The sequence below is a fragment of the Abrus precatorius genome, unplaced genomic scaffold (assembly GCF_003935025.1).
Source record: "Abrus precatorius isolate BTA unplaced genomic scaffold, Abrus_2018 Scaffold9, whole genome shotgun sequence".
NCBI lineage: Eukaryota > Viridiplantae > Streptophyta > Magnoliopsida > Fabales > Fabaceae > Abrus > Abrus precatorius.
Window position 1 is genome coordinate 6800926 of NW_020874439.1, and position 19915 is coordinate 6820840.

Genomic DNA, 19915 nt, shown 5'->3' on the forward strand with positions numbered 1-19915 from the left:
AAAACCAGAATTAAAGATAATAATTCTTGACTATTCAAATTCTCGCTGGAAAACATCCCCTAAAAAGACTGATGAATTTTGAGTTTAATGCTCAACAGTTTTTAAGTACGCAATTATGTAATTGTAATTGTACATATCGTGTAAATATCATTACAAGAGGGGAGGAATGTTGTGTATGTATACTAGATCATATATTACAACCATAAAGGTGAAATTTTGTCACTCAGACACATTAAAAGCGCTTAACATGTTCATTTTAATGACTACTTGCTTTCAAAAGGATACAAGTATGTAATTCACTACTATTTTAATGCAAATTTTATTTAAGTTTGTGTTCTTTTTTTTTCTACATTTATCTTTATTTCCATTTCTATTTACCTTTCTTTCATCCCTTCTTTTAATTTACTTTTTCTGAAATTTAACTTTAATTTAACACAATAAACATATCAACTAAGAGTCCCTAGTTGTTTTTCTGAATCTCTTGAATAATTTTTTTTTTTAAATTCCCATAAAGAAGCACTAGCAAAAACTTCACACGAGTAAAATAAATTTCAATTTCAATTATAAGTTTCTTTATATACATTTGACATACATTAATCACTTCATAATTTACATAAATTTTAGCCCAGACATATCAACAGGCATAGGAAGCTTGAACATATTTTAGCCCAAAATTTAATTAATTGTTGACCATGCCATAGCTTCTTGGAAAAGGGATAACATCTCTGACATTGAGAAGGCCAGTTGCGAAGAGGACCATAAGATCAAACCTTAGAGAGAAACCAGAGTGCTTCACTGTTCCATTTTGACGAAGATCTAAGTACCATTCATACTTCTCTCTTGGCAAGCCCAACTCATTAATTCTGCCATACCATTTATGTTAGAAAATGAATAGTTAATATGTTACCAAAGAAACAGGCACCATTAATGAAATAATTATTTGAAATCTGACATGCTTCCAATCCAATAATATTTTATTATTTTAAAATTTTTTTGGCAGTCTCTCACAGAAATAAGGAAATGGTAAAGAATAGCAGTACCTTGAACTTATCAAGTTAAGGCGTTCCTCATTTTGGCTACCAGAAATTATTGTTCCCACCTGCAAAGGTTTCTAAAAACCTCAACACACAAAAACAAAATACAAGGTTGTGCCAATCTATCAACACAGACCACACTAGGAGTCACGTTTGGTCATACCTTTGGCACAATCAAGTCAAATGCATCTACGGTTCCATCATCATTCTGGCGAACGTAAAATGGCTTAGCTTCTTTTGGATAATTATATATCATAATCGGCTTCTTGTAGATGTTATCAGCTAGATAGCTGCATTCACATAAACAGATCCATTAGAAACTAAAAGTGGTGAAACCAACACTTTTGCTCTTAACGGAAATCAGCAAATCCATGAATACCTTAAGTGCTCTGAAGTGAGTACAACACCTGATTCAAAGTTTGTATCAAATTTCTTATCTTCAGCCTGGGAGGACAACATTAATGCACGGTTTAATTCCTCAATTGGGAGAGAGAAAAGCACTTTAATGAAAGAGAAGGACACTTTGTCTGGTTAACAAGGAGAGGAGAGAAGAAATAAAAGAATTTACTATTATATGCTTAGTGTAGATTATTAAATTAAGGATAATTTTTTATAGTTAATCTAAAAATTTCTCTCGACTTCAGATTCTCTAATTTTCTTTTGAAAAGAAGCTAAAACTAAGTGAGGATGAATTAATATTGTCTGCTTTTCTATTTGTTTGTCCAAGAAGTGAAGAAATTATACCCACCAAGGAATCCAATCATTTTATTGCAATTAATTACTAATATTTATATGAAAAAAGGGCATAAGTAGAAAAATAATAGTCAATATTATCTTAAACTTTAACATAAATAAATAAATAAATAAAAATAATTCTTTTCTCTATTCTACACATGAATAAGAACAGAAGTAATATATTTTATCATTGAAAAAAGTACAAACAAATTAGAGTGGCAGAAATCAAAATGATAAGTACATGAGGATTTGACAATACCTACCTTTCTTAGAACATCTATAGCTTCGTTGTAGGACATTGTTTCAGGGGAACCTGATACAATCTGCTGAAGACGATTGATACAGTCTTTGTTAATTCTTTCAGAAACAAAGTTCATATCTTCAGAGCAATTTTCCAGTACCCACTTGCAGAGGTACTTGAAAAGGTCGTTAGCACAATTCATGGAATCCTGCAAGTAACACAAAGCGCATCATGCTACTCAATGATACAAAAACCTTCCAATCACTATACACGAAATAATATACATATGCAAATAAGTTAAGGGAATTTAGAACCCTCCAGTAGGACGAAAATACGGATTTGTCTAGCTTGAGAAAATATTTTTAATTTTCACAATAATTACAAAATTATCTTATTTTCACTTTATTATTTATTTTCAAATACTGATACAAGAAATAAGTAAGCAACGAAATATTATTTTCATTGTTTCTATACAAATCTTTGAAAATAAGAAATTAAGTTAAAACAAGATGGCGACTTTATAATTATGATTTTTGTTAATCTCAGTTTTTAAGATTGACTTTAAACATTTACAAATATAAAATTTTTATAAAATAAATAAATAGTTATTATATTAAAGTTATAATAATACAATAAATGTTTTTTTTAATAAAATTTTACTATTATTAATTACTTATCAGATTAACAAAATTCTATAATTATTTGTGAAATCCCAAAATAAAAAGATAAAATGTTTTCTCAAAATAAACAAGCCCCAATTCCTTCATTAACATCACATCAAATGGAATAAGATACTGAATGTTAACAGATAGATGTTGGAATTGTTATGTGATAAGAAATCCTTCAGACGAAAAAAAAAAAGGGTAATTACCTTTAACTGAGAAAAGGCCATTTCAACCTCAACCATCCACATTTCAGCAGCAAGTTTAGAAGAATCTGTTTTATCTGCTTGAAATCTAGGACCAAATGAGTAGACATTTCCAAGGGCACATGCATAACTCTCAAGATGTAAGCGACCAGAGATAGTCAAGTATGTTTGGGAATGGAAAAAATCTTTGGAAGAGTCTGCTTTGTTATCCTTCAAATAAGTTCCCAACTTTTTCTTTTCTCTTGCTTCCAATTGTGATGCCAATTCATTTGTTTTCCTCAAATCCTGCACTGCTGCAGCCAGTGCCTCCCTATTGCTTTCACTTCTCTTCAATTGTTCAACTAAGTTGCTTTTCTCTTTTGCTGCTGCCTTTATAACTTCAAGGTTTACACCATCACTCTCATAGATGGTGTTTAGATTTTGCTTCTCTGCTTTCTGATTCAGGGTAGTGACCTGGAACATGTTGCTAAATCCTTCGCAGTCTGTGGCAGTTATTGTGGGTATTTGCACTCCAATAAATTCATGTTTGTGGAAAAATGAGTGGACTGCAAAAGAGAGAGCACTACGAATTCGCATGACAGTTGCCACCTAATATACGAGGACACAAGATATTTAATAAAAAATAAAAACAAGATTAAGGTTAAACTTCTAATTATAAAATCTTACATAAAATTAATAAAATGACATGCATGCTTTTGCATATATTACTGAGATATATATATATATATATATATATATATATATATATATATATGATGGAGAAATATTGAGATGTTAGTGTTCAAATATAAACAATTAGGACCTATTTCAACACTTCATTCCAAGAATATAGAATGCAAAGAACATTCAATTATTTATTAGAATGCAACCCGAAAGTAGAACAGTTCATGTCTAAAAGCTGCCCTTGTAAAAAGTATCATGGCTATACAACATAAGCAACGATTTTAACTCACTTCTAAAAATTAGTTTAATAAAAAAAAAAATCCTCAAACCTTTTTAAAAATATGCTGATTATGAGACATCTTAACATTATTCAAATCATAAAGTTACCTTCAATTTAAAATGTAAAATGCTGTGGGAACAAAAGAAAAGTACACAATTAATGTGTCAACGTGGAGACGATTTTAGCTATAATAAGATGAACAAGGAAATATAATGAGAAAATAGAAAAGTGATATTGAATTTCACCGTGGTTGTTCGAGGCCGAAATTGGGCAAAATCTCTTAACATTTCAAGTGGAATTCGTTTCTTTGACAATGGATACTTATCATAATCAACAGTCCCAATGTGAAGAATTTTTTCAGCTTTAAGCTCAATAGCATGCTTCCCTTCTGATGATGGTCGTTGTAGTTGACCTTCCACTAATATACATGTTCCAGTAGCCAGAAGCCGGCTAGGGGCAGCTACTGAGGAATCAACAACAACCTAAGAGTTCATAACAACGACAACATGAAAAGTAAATATGAAAGCTGTTTTGATTTATAATCCAGATAATCAATATTCTAAACGTATTGATTAAAGAATTCGTACATAAAATATTTTATAAAATTTTACAGAAGTACGTAAAAGATTATACAAGTGTTCCTAAATCTAAAGAGTTTAATTTTTAGTCGAAATTTGTTGGCAAAGGATTATGATAAAAGTATATTAATCATACTTTTTAAAAAATAAAAATTTATTAAAATATAATTTTAATAAATATATACAGAGCACTAATTAACATTTATCTTTTATTTGTAAAAGCCACAGCTTGTAACTTTAGGCACATAAATAAGCCATAAAATTCCCAATTAATGATCTAATATCAAAAGAAATTTATGTCTAGAAGTTAAGCGTATATGTCACGTCAAATATGTGCTCTAAGGTTTGTTTATATCTCGAGAGTACACTGATAAGAAACCAAAAGGCCATTGCTTTCAAGCAAATTATATGCTTTTCGTTTTGCAGTATTTTTTCTTTTTTCAATAAAGTTAAGGGCGAATAATTTGTTATTCATTTAATAAATTTTTATTACATAGTAATTTATAACATAAAATTTAGTCGTAAAATATTTAGAAGCAATTTAAAATTAGATTTTTTAAATAAATTAATATCTTATTCATTTGTGTATTTAAGAAATTTAATAAATAATATTTTTTATAAATTATGTTAAAATGCATTAAAAATTACAGAAATAAATACCTTTTTATGTTCTTTAATAAAAGGATTTTACTTTTAACTCCTTTATCAATATTCTAAAGATAGTACGTAGCATTTTTCAATAAATTATACTAAAAAAGTTATTAAAAAAAAAGTTTAGGTAAATATATTTTTAACCTCTCAAAATATATTGAATTGTAATCTTAACCCCTATAAAATAACTTTTTTATATTAATCTATATATAATTTAAAAATTAGACACACCTAATTTATATATGATCGTGTATCAATTTCAGTATCACATGTCGTTGTCTCCAAGAGACATAATAAAAACAACCAAATTAATTTTTTTAAAAATAACTACAAAAATAATTTTACAGAGAGTAAAATTAAAAAGTATTTTGAGGAAAAATCATATATTACTAAAAAAAAAGGCACAAAAGAGAGAAATTTTTTTTGTAAGTGGTTAAAAATATCCTGAAAAAGTATTGAACGAAACAGAGCAATGACAAAGCAAACCTGAAGGCTTCCAACGCAGGAACCATCGGAGAGAAGCAGATACGCAGTGGAAGGTTTGGGAGGGACAACCTTAGGAGGCACTGAAGGCTCACGTTTCTTTTTCTGACTATAACCGCTTCCTCCGAAGACCTCAAGGATGTTACGAATCAAAGGAATCCGAGACTGCAGAATCTCCACGCACGACACGTCTTTGTTCTTCCTCGTATCGTCGACGGCGTCGTCCGTCAACGGCGGCGGCGGCGGCGACGACTTCTCGACCTCCTTGGCGGACTTGACCCACCCGCCAACGACCACTCTCTGGGCCACCACACTCTCGCGTTTCTCGAGAAGTGTCTTCACCCGAACGCGGTTTGAGTACTTTAGAGGCGTCACGGGTGGTGGGTCGATGCGAAGTGAAGGTGTGTAGTATTCTTGGGTTGCCATGCTTTGTTTTTGAGAGAAAATAAAGAGTGTGTGTGTGTGTGTGCGCTCGCGTTGTGGAGAGAGAGGTAAAGGACATGGTGGTGGTGATATAGTTGAAGAGAAGAAAATGATACTTTTTTGCTTAGGGAGGGTTTTGAGGTTTGAAGGAGAAGGAAAGGGATAGTTTCGTTTGGGGGTTGAGGGGAACGAAGAGAAGAGGTTGGTGTTTGTGTTGGGTTGGGTTTGGTTTTGGTATTCTTTCCTGTTCGGTAATTGGGAGTGAGAGAGAAGCTTTTCTAATTTGCCTACCTTTGTGCAAAGCAAAATCCATTTACTAAACCAAACTAAACCCCCTAACACTTATAATACACGTGATCTCAATTAATTAAGCAAGGAAAATTATTATTTTCCACTCTAAAACTAAAGTATGAAATGAGTACAAAGAAAGAGTGGGTTATGAATGAAAAAAAAAAAAAAGGAAATTAAGAAATAATATATTATATATTATGTGTAGAAATGTAAAAATTAATTAAGGAATAATAAAACTAAATAAGGACTTTTGAGTTTGAGTAAGTATAATTACATAAGAATTTGGACTTGGATCACATGTAGTTCTAGCAAAAATTGTAGGCTACAATTTTGCATTCGCTTAAGCAAAATTTTGATAAAAAGTGATTTTAGTTTAAGTTAAAAAAATTCGTTTAAGCTAGAAACATTTGCTTAAGCGAATTTAGAAAAAGTAGCAAAAAAATCAGAATAAAAAGAGAGAAAGGGACACTGAGAGAGAGATTAGAGATGGAAACAAAAGCACAAGGGAAAAGGAGAGCGAGATAAGGCTAATAGAGGAAAGGAAAAAGGGTTAGATGAGGAGAGAATGGGAGGGGATGAGTAGGGGTGAAGGAGAGGGGAAGGGAGGAAAACTAGATGAGTAAAGAGGGAGAAAGAAAAGGGTTAGATGAGGAGAGAATGGGAGGGGATGAGTAGGGGTGAAGGAGAGGGGAAGGGAGGAAAACTAGATGAGTAGAGAGGGAGAAAGAAACTGGGTGGGCTGAAGGAAGAAGAGATAGGGAAAGAGAGAAAAGAAAGGGATTGAATGAGAGGAAAGGAGGAAGAGGGTGGCTGGATTAGAAGGAGAGGAGAAAAGAGGGAGTGGAAGTAAGAGAAAGAAACATTTTTTTTTTCTGCTTATTTTCGCTTAAGCGAATCTAAATTTGCTTAAACAAAAATACACAGAAAGAAAAAAAATGTTGCAGTTTATTTTTGCTTAAGCGAATGTTTTTGACTTAAGTGAAATTGGCTTAAGCGAATATTTTTAGCGTAAGCTAAAATCACTTTTTACTAAAATTCACGTAAGTAAATGCAAAACTGTAGGCTGTAATTCTCGCTAGAACTGCAGGCGATCCAGGTCCAAGAAATTTAGAAATAAATCATTGTTGTTTATAAAAATCAATGTAGTTAGTATCGTACGGTTCACGATACGATACTAATGATTCGATTTGATTTTGTAACATAGGGATACGAATCTTTTGGTAGAATTGTTGCCAAAATTGCTTGAATCATACGTATCGGGCTGAATCGCGAATATGGATGGCAGCACACGATTCTTTTGCAAACTGAGTCGTGCTCAAATTGGAACGGTGTGGTGCGGCCGTCCGCTACCATTGTCGCCACATCGCAGGGCGTTTGGCACGTCGCAACAGGTGCCAGTGTTTGGCGGCCAAAATAAGGAGACATTCACATTGCTTCACGTTGCGATGGCATGATTTGGGGGAAAGCAAGAAACCCTATTTTATTTTTTATAAAACGCACAATTTGGATTATTTTTTAGGGTAGAAAGGTCATTTACCCTTTATAAAACGTGTTAATTTCATCTTTTCCACACTCTTCTCTCTCTGAGAGAAGTACGACCTTTGTGTAGCAATTTCTCCCATTTTCACCATCACACCCATTTCATTTTGTTGGAGAAATCAGCTAGTCCGAAGGCTCACCCATTCCATTTTGCAGAAGAAATCATCTAATCTAGAGGGCTTACCTGCTCCATTTTGCTAGAGAAATATTAAATAATATTTTCCAGCATCTCCTCTCAAGTGTGTCTTCTATTTTTTTTTCATCAGAAAAATTAGCTTTTCTAGCATCTCTATTTTTCTGTTCACTAAAAAAATTAGTTTTTCTAGCATATCTTTTTTTTTTTTTATTTACCAAAAAAATTAAATTTTCCAGCATTTATTCACTACTTACCTATTTAAGATTTTTGGTGATCCCTCTCTACCATTACAACTATTCTTATTTTTTATTTGTTTTCTCCTTCTCTTTTTACTTAGCTACATATTATTTGACTTTAAAATGTTAATATATTGGATGTTTTAATATTTCTTTACATCACAGTACTCTTATATTTATATTTTTTATGTTTTAAATTGTTAATCCTAAATTTTAGGATTCAATATACGATTCGATTTATGATTTAAAAAATAATTCTTACTATTCACAACTTGAATTTTGATTTAACTATCTTGATAAGAATATTAATTGAGTCTGTTGAAATAAATAAAATGTTTAATATAATATTTAAATATATCTCGATATTTTTAAATAAAATAATATTATTTTGTCTTATATATAAAGTTATTATTTTATTGTTTATATGATTGGAAAAAAAATGTAATCGAGGTTTTTTATATTTTTATGATAGGCTTTTTAATTAAATTAAGGCATTTTGTGTGGATTTTTGTAACATTAAATTGTCCCTATTAAAAATATGTTATGAAATTTTAAAAATATATTTACCTGTTCTTATTTAATTTAAAGTTTCGATAATAAAAATATACGAAAGTTGATTTAAGTTTTAACTTATCTAGTTACTTAATTTTGCAAAAAACAATAAAATTATTAAATTATATGTTAGAATCAAATTGAAAGATAATTTGCATAAATATTCAGGTACGAGTGTTCGGCCAGCCGGTTTATAAGCTTGGGATAAAAACTTTAATGAGGTTTTTTATATTGTTATAATAAAATTCTTAATTGAAATAAAGTCTTATTAAATTATTAAAAATATATTTACTCGTATTTATAAATATTATGGTAGTCTTTGGCCCGTTTAATTTTAGGATTTTTCTTTTCTCCTTAAAAAGAGAGGATTTAGAAATTGCTACAAAAGGGTTTGATTCATGTGAGCTTTAGTCCCTATGTAGTTCTTGCACTTCGTATGCCCAAGAAAGATGGATCATGGCAAATGTGTATCGACACTCAAGTAGTGAACATGATCATGATCACGAGCAACAATTGATTCATAAACTAGTGATTTTTACGTAGACTTATTTGAGAAGGGATTATCGTTAAATTAGAATGAGCCCTGAAGATGAATGGCAAAGAAGTTTAGAGCCAATCAAGAAGAAAATAATAGAAGAATCTGTTCTTGCAGTACATGACTTTGAGAAAGTCTTTGAGGGGTGTTGTGATCGATGCTTTGAATCTGCGAATTTGTGTCGTTCTTTCCTAAAGAAAGTGCATCTCAGTTCTAGCTTTTTGGTTAGAAAAAGAGAGGGCATCACTACTAGTATTAATAGGTATTTTGGTAATGGATTTAAGCAAGTCATGTTGTTTTCTCTTGTTCTAGCTTTTTTCTTTTCTTTTCTTTTTTCTGTTTCCTATTCGCATCAAAGGAGCCAATTCCTTGCAGGGTGATGAATCTTAGTTCAAATATTTGTTATTAGAAGCGTTTAATGTAACATCCTCGTTTTTCCTAAACAGTTAATTTGTTAATATAGTTATAATTTAGATTATAATTCTTCAATTTTTGGAAAAAAAATAAAAATAAAAAAAAATGCTCGTTTATACCGGTTTAAATTGCTCTATGAGCATAAAAATAGCATTTTTAATCTAGAAGAATTATTTTAAATAATAAAAAATTATATTTTAATTAGAAATAATATTTGGAGTGTAAAAATAATTATTTTGGTAATTATTGCTTATTTTTGAATTTTTGGTCAATACTGTTTTATGTGTTCACAGGAACTGTGTGATTTTTTTTTTTTTCTTTTTCTTTTTAAGTGATAACCAAAGAGATATTGATGTCAAAAATTATGTTATAATTATTTTAATTGTTTGACATAAATTATTTTTATTTTTGAGTTTTATTCATAATTATTTTATTTAATTACATTAAAATAGTAAAATAATTGATTATTATATTATTATTTCTTTATCTATTTGACTAAATTGACCATTTTCTTACGTAAATCTTCTTCTTCTCCAAGTCCATAACCCCTTCTTCTTCCTTTCACCATTTTCATTTTCTTCCACTCATTTAATCTTGTTTTAAGGTATGTTTTTAATATATATCCTTAATTAAGCTTAATTAGTTGTTAATTATCATTTCATCCGATTAAAATTTTAAACTTTTTCTATTTTTGGTTGTCATGAACAGTAAAAATGGGTCTTACTTTACTTCAAAATTATTGGTTTTTAAACTTACTTTCTTTTGTACTATATGTAGACTATGCATGGCTTATATTGTTTACATAATTAGTTTTTCAAAAATGTGATTAAAAAGCACTAAACCCTCACAAGGGTTGGCTGCCATGTAGTTTTAGAGAAGGTGAAGTGAGTGTTTTTCAATTCCATTTTATTCTTTTATATTAGTTAGATCATAAAAACTAATTTTGTGTTAATCGGACTTTTATAGCACAAGTTAGAAAATTTCAATTTTTACATATACATATAAGAGTATAAAATTAGCATCTCCTTAGTATTAATTATGTTTAGGCATGATTAATTGATTAGGTTGATCGTTTCGAAGATTGGATTGTTCGAGTTTTCTAAAGAATCAGAAAAAAAATTCATCCATATCTTCATCAAAGAATATCCGTAAGGTAAGGGGTGGGATAATTTTATTTCAATAGGTGGCATTAAGAACCATAAGGGAATGATTCTCTATTGTTCTAATCAAATAAAATGAATTTGGGTTATTTTAGAGCTATCCCATAATTTTTAGAAGATTTTGTTATAGCACTTGACATGTGTGAAAGGTTGCCTTAGACCAGGAAATTGATTGAACAAGGACTCTCCCTTATATGTAAGGTCTTTTGTGTATTTAAATTAATGTATTGGAATGATTTATGGTTGAAGTGCTGTATTGAAATATTTCTTTATAATTGGTTAAATTCTCATTATGTGCTTGTGTAGATATTCTTGTTGGTAGGAATGCCATATAATAGTAAAGATTGGAAGTAATATAGTTTCATGTGGTGTGAGCATATAGATTGATATAATCTAAATGTCCATTAAGACTTGTTGGAAAGAAGAAAATATGTTTTTAAGGTATATATATATATAATTATGTATTTTATATATAGTACAAGTATCTTTTGACTTCTTTTGAAAATAGATTTAATAAAAATAAATAAATAAATTATATTACTGAGAAAGTAGTATTGGATATTTGGAAGGCTTGAATCATTTTTAAAATGATTAAGTTTTAAATTTTTAAGCATAAAAACATATTTTAAGAAAGAGGGGAAGATACGATTTCCATGGATTTTGAGATGATGGAGGTGAAATTTAATGAATTAGAAGTATTCTGGATTTTTCTGGTTGTTTTACAGGAAGAAGAAAATTTTGGAATCTCTGATTTATAGAGGAGACTCTGTCAAATTTTATTGAGAAAAGAAAAAGTTAAGGATTGTACTTAACAGAAAAGAAAAATTAAAGTTTTTCTCTAATTACATTAATTAGGAGTGAAGACATGCATCATGAACATGTGATAGTGTGATGAGTGGACAAGGAAGTATAAGAAATCTAGGGGCGGCTCCAGGGTAGTCTTGGGGATAGTTACATGTGATTGAATCTGACAGTGGCCAAGGCTCCCCATCTTGTGCTGTAGACTCTCACTACAAAACTTTACTATCCTGACTGGTCCCGAGAGATTCTTGTATTAGTAGAGCTGTTACTGTATTATGAGATGAACAAAGTTGACAGATAAGTAACAGTGAAACTCCTGATCCTTCCCTGAGTAAAAGAAACATATTGATGGTTTTGGGCCCACATGCATGTGTCAAAATGTACTAAGTTATAATAATGGACTTGCATCACTTCTCATTCATGGCATATGCATTTGCTTGGTAGATTATGGGTGTTGATAATTAATTGTGTGATTGAAACCCTTATATGTCTTTTGCTGCTGGAGATTGAATTAAATTGTCTCACCCCTTTATTGCTATGTGTGTTGTGTGTGAATATGTTTATTAGGTGAGAACATTGATGGCTCGACCACCGTACCAATTCAGCGTCTCGATCAGATATGATCCTGAGGGAATATGGGTGCACGACTGGGAGCAACAACGATTCACCCACACTGGCTCTATTACCTTTTTGTTAGATAGAAATGGCCCAGGCCCACGAGCTTACCCTATCCCCATCCGAGTACCCATGAGACTTACTTTTCCATTTCCTCCAGATGTACAATTTGTGAGACCCCCTACCCCACCTCCTGTTCCTGTATTATCACCCCCAGTATTACCCCCAGGTTTTCTTAGACCTTTACGTCCTTCTATACCATATTTACCATCTGTTGAACGAACTAGTTTAGTTGACACACTTTTAGCAAGACCTATCTCTATCTCATCCACTTCCTCTTCGTCTTCCTCTAGTTCTTCAAACTCTCCTGATTCTTCTCACTGTTCAAACACCTCTACTGCTATCGGAAGGAAGAGGACTGCTTCTCAAGCAGGACTCCTTCCTAATTTTGCCCCCTCTGAGTAGGAATCTAGTGAAAAAGGAGAATAGGTTAGAGTCGAGTAAAGGATAATATATATATATACGTAGGTGTAAGTACTTTTGACTGAAAAGAAAAATGGGTATATAGGAAGCCTAACCTTACTGTTGTTGAATTTTGGAAGGAAATGGGCACTTTGGTGATCAGGGATCCAGGGGAAAGCTCGTGAGGTCTTCGTTTTGGGTTGTCGTCTCTGATATCGTGACCCCACTTTAGTTTGTTTGTAATTCAGTTATGTATATATTTAGATAACTGGATGATTGTATAAATTAACAGATGATGTGTATATATGAAATGAATACTTCTAGTGATGGTAGTGTATTTAATTTCACTATATCTGAATAGATATAGACCCATGCATGTGATGTTCTTACTGCTTGGTTATTTTATGATTATATTTATATTTATTGCTTAGTAAGTAGTAAGGGTGTCACACTTAAATTAGGACTTGTTTGAAAAATTTTATAAATGCTTTATAAAAATAAGTTATTTTTAATTTATAGAATAAATTTCTTAATATAATTAACTTATCCAAATCAAGTGTTTTCAATTTATTGTAATGAATTCCATGGTTAATTAATTATAAAAATAATTTATTAAATAAGCATTGTTTGAATGAAATAATTAATTTTTAAAAAAAATTAAATTATATCATTTAAATTTATATTATTTTAAAATTTTTTATAAAATAATTGAATTTCCTTCATTTCAAATATTTTTATTTGGATAGAGTAAACATTTAATAAAATTATAGATGTATTTGAAAAAAGTAATTAAAATATAAATATATTATTAAATTAATCATAACTAAATAAAAATATGAATGAAAAACACAATAAATGAAAAAAGTAATTCTAAATTCTTACTCTTTGCTAGGATTTAGAATTATTTGATTTAGTCTATTAAAAATTTTCACTAAAATTTTTACATTTTTTAATTCTTGAAAATTAAATACCCAAACAACAAATTTTAATTTGTAAAATTTTAAATTCTTTAAAAAGAATAAATTATTCACATGAAATATCTCATCTACATACGCTTTTAATGCCAAAATTGTTTCTCAAGAGGATCGTCAGAAAAATATTATAAAAAAGAAAAAGAAAAAAAAGACAATGACACTTTATATTTGTACATTAATGAAAATTTATTATGGCACATATTATAGCTTCTTGCAAGACTGATATTACTAGTTTCAACTTGTATAAGTGTTATTCAACATTTTTTAATTGGACTTTTTTTTGTCACATTCAATTGTTTATGGTTATTTTTTTTATAAGTAAATAAATAAATTAAAAAATTAATGTGGAACTAAATTTTAGATTCTTTTTGTAGTTCTTTTAAGTGTGTTTTGATAAAATTATTAACTATGTATTAATGTATATTTTTTATTTTTTTAAATATTAATTTTAAATATATTTATTTTAAAAAATATTTTTTATTCTCCTTTCCTCTCCCTTCCAAAACCTTTTTTCCCAAACAACCCTTCAACCTCTATAAAGGTAGCAAGCCTATAAAGACACTTTTTGAACATTTAATGACATGTATTTTTCACAAATTCAATCAAGCATTCTCTTTAAACCTACAGGATTTGCAAAGTCCTTTGATTTAATGGATAGATGATCAAAATGATAAATGAGACAATTATCTAAGAGCATTTAGTCCATATAAGAGTGGAAGATTTGTTTGAGAAAAACAATATTCAAGAAAATCAAAGATTGTTAGGACACTTCATCTTACAATATCACTGAATTGTTTACAATTTTTAAATTTTTTAAAATATTAATTTTTTAGAGTGTTCCTAAAATCTCCTTAACTAAGCTAAAAGATATGTAAATTTTATGTTATTTACTCGTTCATTTAAGCTTACAAATGAATTTTATAAATGAGTTAGTGGAGGCATGAAGGGGAGGTAAGAGGAGAAAAAAAAGTATAAGAAGAAAAATAAAAAAAGAGACAACCAAATTTTTTTTCAGAATATACTATGTTTTCACTGGAGTTAACAAGGAGGGAGGAAATGAATAATCATTTTTTAATAAAGTTATTATTTTTTATGAAAAAGAACTTATTTCAAATATTTTTGTAAGTTAAGAGAATAAAACAAAAAAAAAAAAAAAAGAGAGAGAGATCAACCATGAGTTAGGTGATAATCTACTAATTTAGCCTAAATAATTATAAATTCTTACTCTTGGCTAGGATTTAGAGTTATTTGATTTAGTCTATTAAAAATTTTCACTAAAATTTTTATATTTATTAATTATTTACAATTAAATATCCAAACAATGAATTTTAATCTGTAAAATTGTAAATTCTTTTTAAAAAAATTATTTACATGAAATATCTCACCTACATACTATTTTAATGTCAAAATTGTTTCTCAAAGAGGATCGTCAGAAGAATATTAAAAAAAAAAAAGACAATGACACTTTATATCTGTACATTAATAAAAAATTATTATGGAACATATTTTAGCTTCTTGCAAGACTGATACTACTAATTTCAACTTGTATAAGTGTTATTCAAAATTTTAAATTGGATTTTTTTTTTGTCACATTCAATTGTTTCTGGTGATTTTTTTACAAGTAAATAAATAAATTCAAAAATCAATGTGGTACTAAATTTTAAATTCTCTTTGGAATTCTTTAAGTGTGTTTTAATAAAATTGTTAACTATGTATTAATTATATCTTTTATTTTTAAAAAAATATTAATTTTAAATAAATTTATTTAAAAAGTAATTTTTGCCCTCTTTCTCTCCCTTCGAAAACTTTCTTTCCCAAATAATCCCTCAAGCTCTACAAGGTAGCAAGCTAATAAAGACACTTCTTGAACATTTAATGACATGTCTTTTTCACAAATTCAATCAATCATTCTCTTTAAACCTATAGGATTTGCAAAGTCCTTTGATTTAATGGATAGATGATCAAAATACTAAATGAGACAATTATCGAAGGACATTTTAGTCCAATATGAGAGTGGAAGATTTGTTTGAGGAAAATAATGCCTCAAAAAAATCAAATATTATTATGACACTTCATCTTATAATATCATTGAATTGTGTACAATTTTTAAATTTTTTTAAAATATCAGTTTTTTGGAGTGTTCCTAAAATCTCTTTAACTCAAGTAAAAGATATGTAAATTTTATGTTATTTACTCATTCATTTAAGCTTACAAATGGATTTTAAAGGATGATTATACTATTCAGAGTTAGGAGTGACATGGATGGGAGGTAAGAAGGGAAAAAAAAGAATAAGAAGAAAAATAAAAAAGGAGACATTCAAAATATATTATGTGTTTTTAATGGAGTTATTGTTTTTATGAAAAAGAACGTGTTTAAAATATTTTTGTAAGTTAAGAGACTAAAAAAAAAATAAGAGAAAGTTAGGAGACCGAATTACTAATTTAGCCTAAATAATATTATATATATATATATATATATGCAAATTACTTACAAGCTATTAATATCAAACTTACAAAGCTTAAGTTTAACTCATGTAAATAATTGAGTCTAGCTCTAAAACTTTATTGTTTAACTGAACAAGTTTAAAGGGGTGGGAGCGTTGCTGCATGCCTTTGTTAGAGTACCTAACATTGATTCAGTTTTCAGGACTACTTCCAAAAATTTCCTGTGGGAACTGCAAGCCTAAGACAGGCCTTCCATTAGTGGCGGATTTGTTAATGAAAAATGTAAGTACAACAGGCCTTGTCTGTTGTGGAGTTGAATTGTACGCTTACAAACGATAAAATGCTACACTGGTTTTCTAGCAGAAATTGGAGCTCATTGAGTTGCTCTGTCTAAAATCAATGAGGCTTTTCATTACGTGATTACGATTCAAGTGGCAGAGTTGAAGTTCCATCATAGACATCCAGTTTAGGCGAAATTAACAGACTTGAATGAAAACTAAATTTATTTGGTCACATGTAGTGTGGGAAGTCTTCATACTTCTAACCCAACATGACATGAATATACACAGTCATTAGTTTCTATAAAAATAAAGGAACCATGGGACTTTAGATTAATTTTACTAAGACTCGTCAATCTTAGCAAGATGAATGTCAATCACTTGCTTAGGACCATAAGTAAGAAAGATATTCTTATTTCTGAAGCATTGAAAAATGCCCTTTGATGTACATTCATCAATACAAACAAAGGCTCTATTTACAGATATGAAAGGGAAGTTAGTTTAAGTTAGAATAATAGACATTTGTAATTGCCCTCACCAACTGGCAACTCTATTACTACCAGTAGTCCATACAAGAACATAAACCGTGTTGAAAATGGTGAAAGCGCTTCCTATCTCGAATAACTATCTTACGCTCATAAATTTTGGAGATTAATTTCATTGACGAATGGCAATCTTCACAAATTCGCAAATTTTTAACAATCCTAAGTGGAGTCTTTGGGGGTGTACTAATTAAGCCAAAAGCAACAGCAATCTTCTCACTATGGTAGTGCAGAACACTTTCTTTATGTTTCTCATCAATCTTGAGCAACACTTGTGTGGTGTCTGGCCTATGACCTTCTAAGCTCAACATGTTTGAAATTTCCTTCAACATTGTGCGTATGTCTTTGGCTTTAGTATGGGAATCATCTTCAACAAGGAACTCATGAATAACACCATCAATTTCAATCCAACTACATCCAGGGTCTTTCCTTATGTCCATGTCTTTCATCATCAACCTCACCTCTGCAACGGCATCCCAATCCCTTGATGAGGCATACATGTTTGAGAGAGCCACATATGCCCCACTATCATGAGGAGTCAATTGCATTAAAACTTCTGCGGCACGCCTACCAATTTCAATATTTTTATGCATCTTACAAGCACCAAGCAAGGCCTTCCATATGACATCATCTGGTTTCATTGGCATGTTCAATATAAGCTCTTCAGCTTCTTCTAGATAGCCAGCACGACCCAAGAGGTCAACCATGCATCCATAGTGTTCTATCCTAGGCTCTAATCCAACCCTATTAACCATGTCATTAAGAAATGATCTTCCCTCATCCACTAAACCTGCATGGCTACAAGCACCCAAGATGGCTATGTATGTAACATCACTAGGGGATATTCCGCATTTTTCCATCCTTGACAAATAATTAAACAAATCATCCACTTTACCATGCATGGCGAGACCACCAATAATAGCATTCCATGTTATAACATTATTTTGAGGCAGCCTCTCAAAGACCTGAATTGCCTTCTCAATGCTCCCACACTTTGCATACATATCAACCAAAGCCGAGCCAAGCACATCATCAATAACAATCTTATTCCTCTCTGCATACAAATGCACCCATTTCCCCAACTCAAGCGCCCCAAGACGCGATATTGCAGGCAGCACACTAACCAAAGTCACCCGGTTTGGCGACACACCTCCCACCTGCATCATCCCATGAAACATCTCAATGGCCTCCATGTAAAACCCATTTTGAGCATACCCAGAAATCATCACATTCCAAGAAACCACACTCCTTTGAACCATCCTATCAAATAATTCCCTTGCAGCCTTAAGGTTCCCAATTCTCACATAACCATCAACCATCACATTGCATAGAACCACATTAAACTCTTCCTTCCTCTTATCCCTCCCCAAGCCCGCAACACCATCAACATTCCCATTAAACAAAACACAAGCTTCCTCCATGCTCCCACACATGACATACATCCTTAACAAATTAGTCACTACAAAATTATCGTCAACCAACCCATACTTATGAAGCAACCCATGAACCTGCTTCCCTTCTTCCAACCTAGCCGCGACCGAGCACGCCTTCAACACAGATGGAAAAGTGAACCTGTTAGGCTCCACCACTGCCTCAGTCACCATTTGACAGAAAACCAACAAGGCATCAAAGTGCCTGTCATGGGTTTCAGCCAGTGCCCTTATCACAGTGTTCCAAGCAAAGCAGTTTCGTTCATGCATTTGGTCGAACACCAAGAGGGCATACTCAATGTCGCGAAAATCTGAGGTGGCACAGAGCCTGAGGATCTCTGATGCCACTGTGGGGTCATGGGTTTGTGCTGTTTTGATCAGAAAGGCATGGACTTGCTTCAATTCTCGCATGCTTTTGCAAGTCCTGATTTGTGGGTAATAGCCAGATGCTGTATTGGGCTGAAACATCAAAGCATTCATTTTTTAAAATAATAAGAAAAATAAAAATGCTACTGTGTAAGAGAATGGACATAACTAACAATGTTTGGTTTGGTGTGCATAGTTATGGTGCGAAAAGATAAGGGGCGCACAAAATTTTGTTTGGACGTTAGAATAGCGTAAGATAAACTATAATTAAATTTGGATATAAAAGAGCATGTTTGATTTCTATTTTAAAAATTATTTTTAGTTTTTAAAAATAAAATATAGTATAAATTTGTACTGTATTTTATTTTTAAAAATTAAAAATTATTTTTAAAATAGAAATTAAACATAATCTAAGTGTTTAAATATGAGATATAAAAACTTCATATTAGATGTAAAAATTTCATATTAGATGCAACATCTTTATTTAATAGATGCAAACAAAAATATGTATAAACTATATATAACTTTTCTTTATTACTTTTCCATTTATTTTAAAATTAAAAAATAATGAGTTCTTTAAATGCTAATTAATGCAAGAAAAATATCTTTTTTTTTTGTTTTTGAGTAAATTTTTTGTACTTCCAGAATACATATTCCTTCCAGTTATTTCTTTATCTGGTAACTTTCTCTTTATTTTTAATTTTAAAAAAATAAATTAGAGAAAAACAAACCTTACATGAAGGAGAGTACTGCTATGTAAAGAAAGAGAGTATGTATCCTAGAAATAATGGATTTATTTTTGTTGTTTTTTCATTATTTTATTTATTTGTTTATTGTTTGCAAAATATCATGCTAACTTGCAAAGGAATACAATGTAATTTTTGGTAAGAAGAAATGGGCTAACACGTGTAGAATGAGAAGGGAATAGCGAATAGAGAAGTGTTCTTTTATTTTTTTCGTTTATAACATGATGCATACATGAAAAAAACAAAAATTAAATGCAATTGAAATTTTGTACATGCTAACCGAAGTATACAACAAGTGTAACTTAAAATTTTAATTTCTGAAATGTTAAAAAATGGGTTTGATATATCTTAAATGCTTTTAAAAATGTTATTAATATTTTCTGAAAAGATTCTGATATTATATTTAGTTTAAAGATTATTTCCTAAAACTATTAGTA

At 30.5% G+C, this 19915-nt stretch overlaps 2 protein-coding genes across 2 annotated transcripts; both read right to left on the reverse strand.

The window, feature by feature from the left end:
- Positions 1-544: 544 nt before the first annotated feature.
- LOC113850026 (asparagine--tRNA ligase, cytoplasmic 2) lies at positions 545-6187 on the reverse strand. Its single transcript, XM_027480331.1, has 8 exons — positions 5537-6187; positions 4067-4303; positions 2882-3466; positions 2033-2218; positions 1414-1478; positions 1198-1324; positions 1041-1099; positions 545-863 (listed from the first exon to the last, which is right to left on the reverse strand). Exons 1-8 carry the CDS (start codon positions 5957-5959, stop codon positions 680-682), a joined length of 1866 nt encoding a protein of 621 aa, XP_027336132.1. The 5' UTR covers positions 5960-6187; the 3' UTR covers positions 545-679.
- A 10614-nt stretch (positions 6188-16801) lies between these two features.
- LOC113850289 (pentatricopeptide repeat-containing protein At5g48910) lies at positions 16802-18932 on the reverse strand. The gene has a single exon (XM_027480765.1). The coding sequence runs from the start codon at positions 18844-18846 to the stop codon at positions 16951-16953; it is 1896 nt and encodes a 631-aa protein (XP_027336566.1). The 5' UTR covers positions 18847-18932; the 3' UTR covers positions 16802-16950.
- Between the last annotated feature and the right edge of the window lie 983 nt (positions 18933-19915).

Coding starts and splice junctions, on each gene's coding strand:
- LOC113850026 (XM_027480331.1), bottom strand. CDS start 5,959: ATGGCAACCCAAGAATACTACACACCTTCACTTCGCATCGACCCACCA. Junction 3,467..4,066: donor TTCGGCCTCGAACAACCACG/GTGAAATTCAAT, acceptor CTCGTATATTAG/GTGGCAACTGTCATGCGAAT. Junction 1,479..2,032: donor CTATAGATGTTCTAAGAAAG/GTAGGTATTGTC, acceptor TTGTCCTCCCAG/GCTGAAGATAAGAAATTTGA.
- LOC113850289 (XM_027480765.1), bottom strand. CDS start 18,846: ATGAATGCTTTGATGTTTCAGCCCAATACAGCATCTGGCTATTACCCA.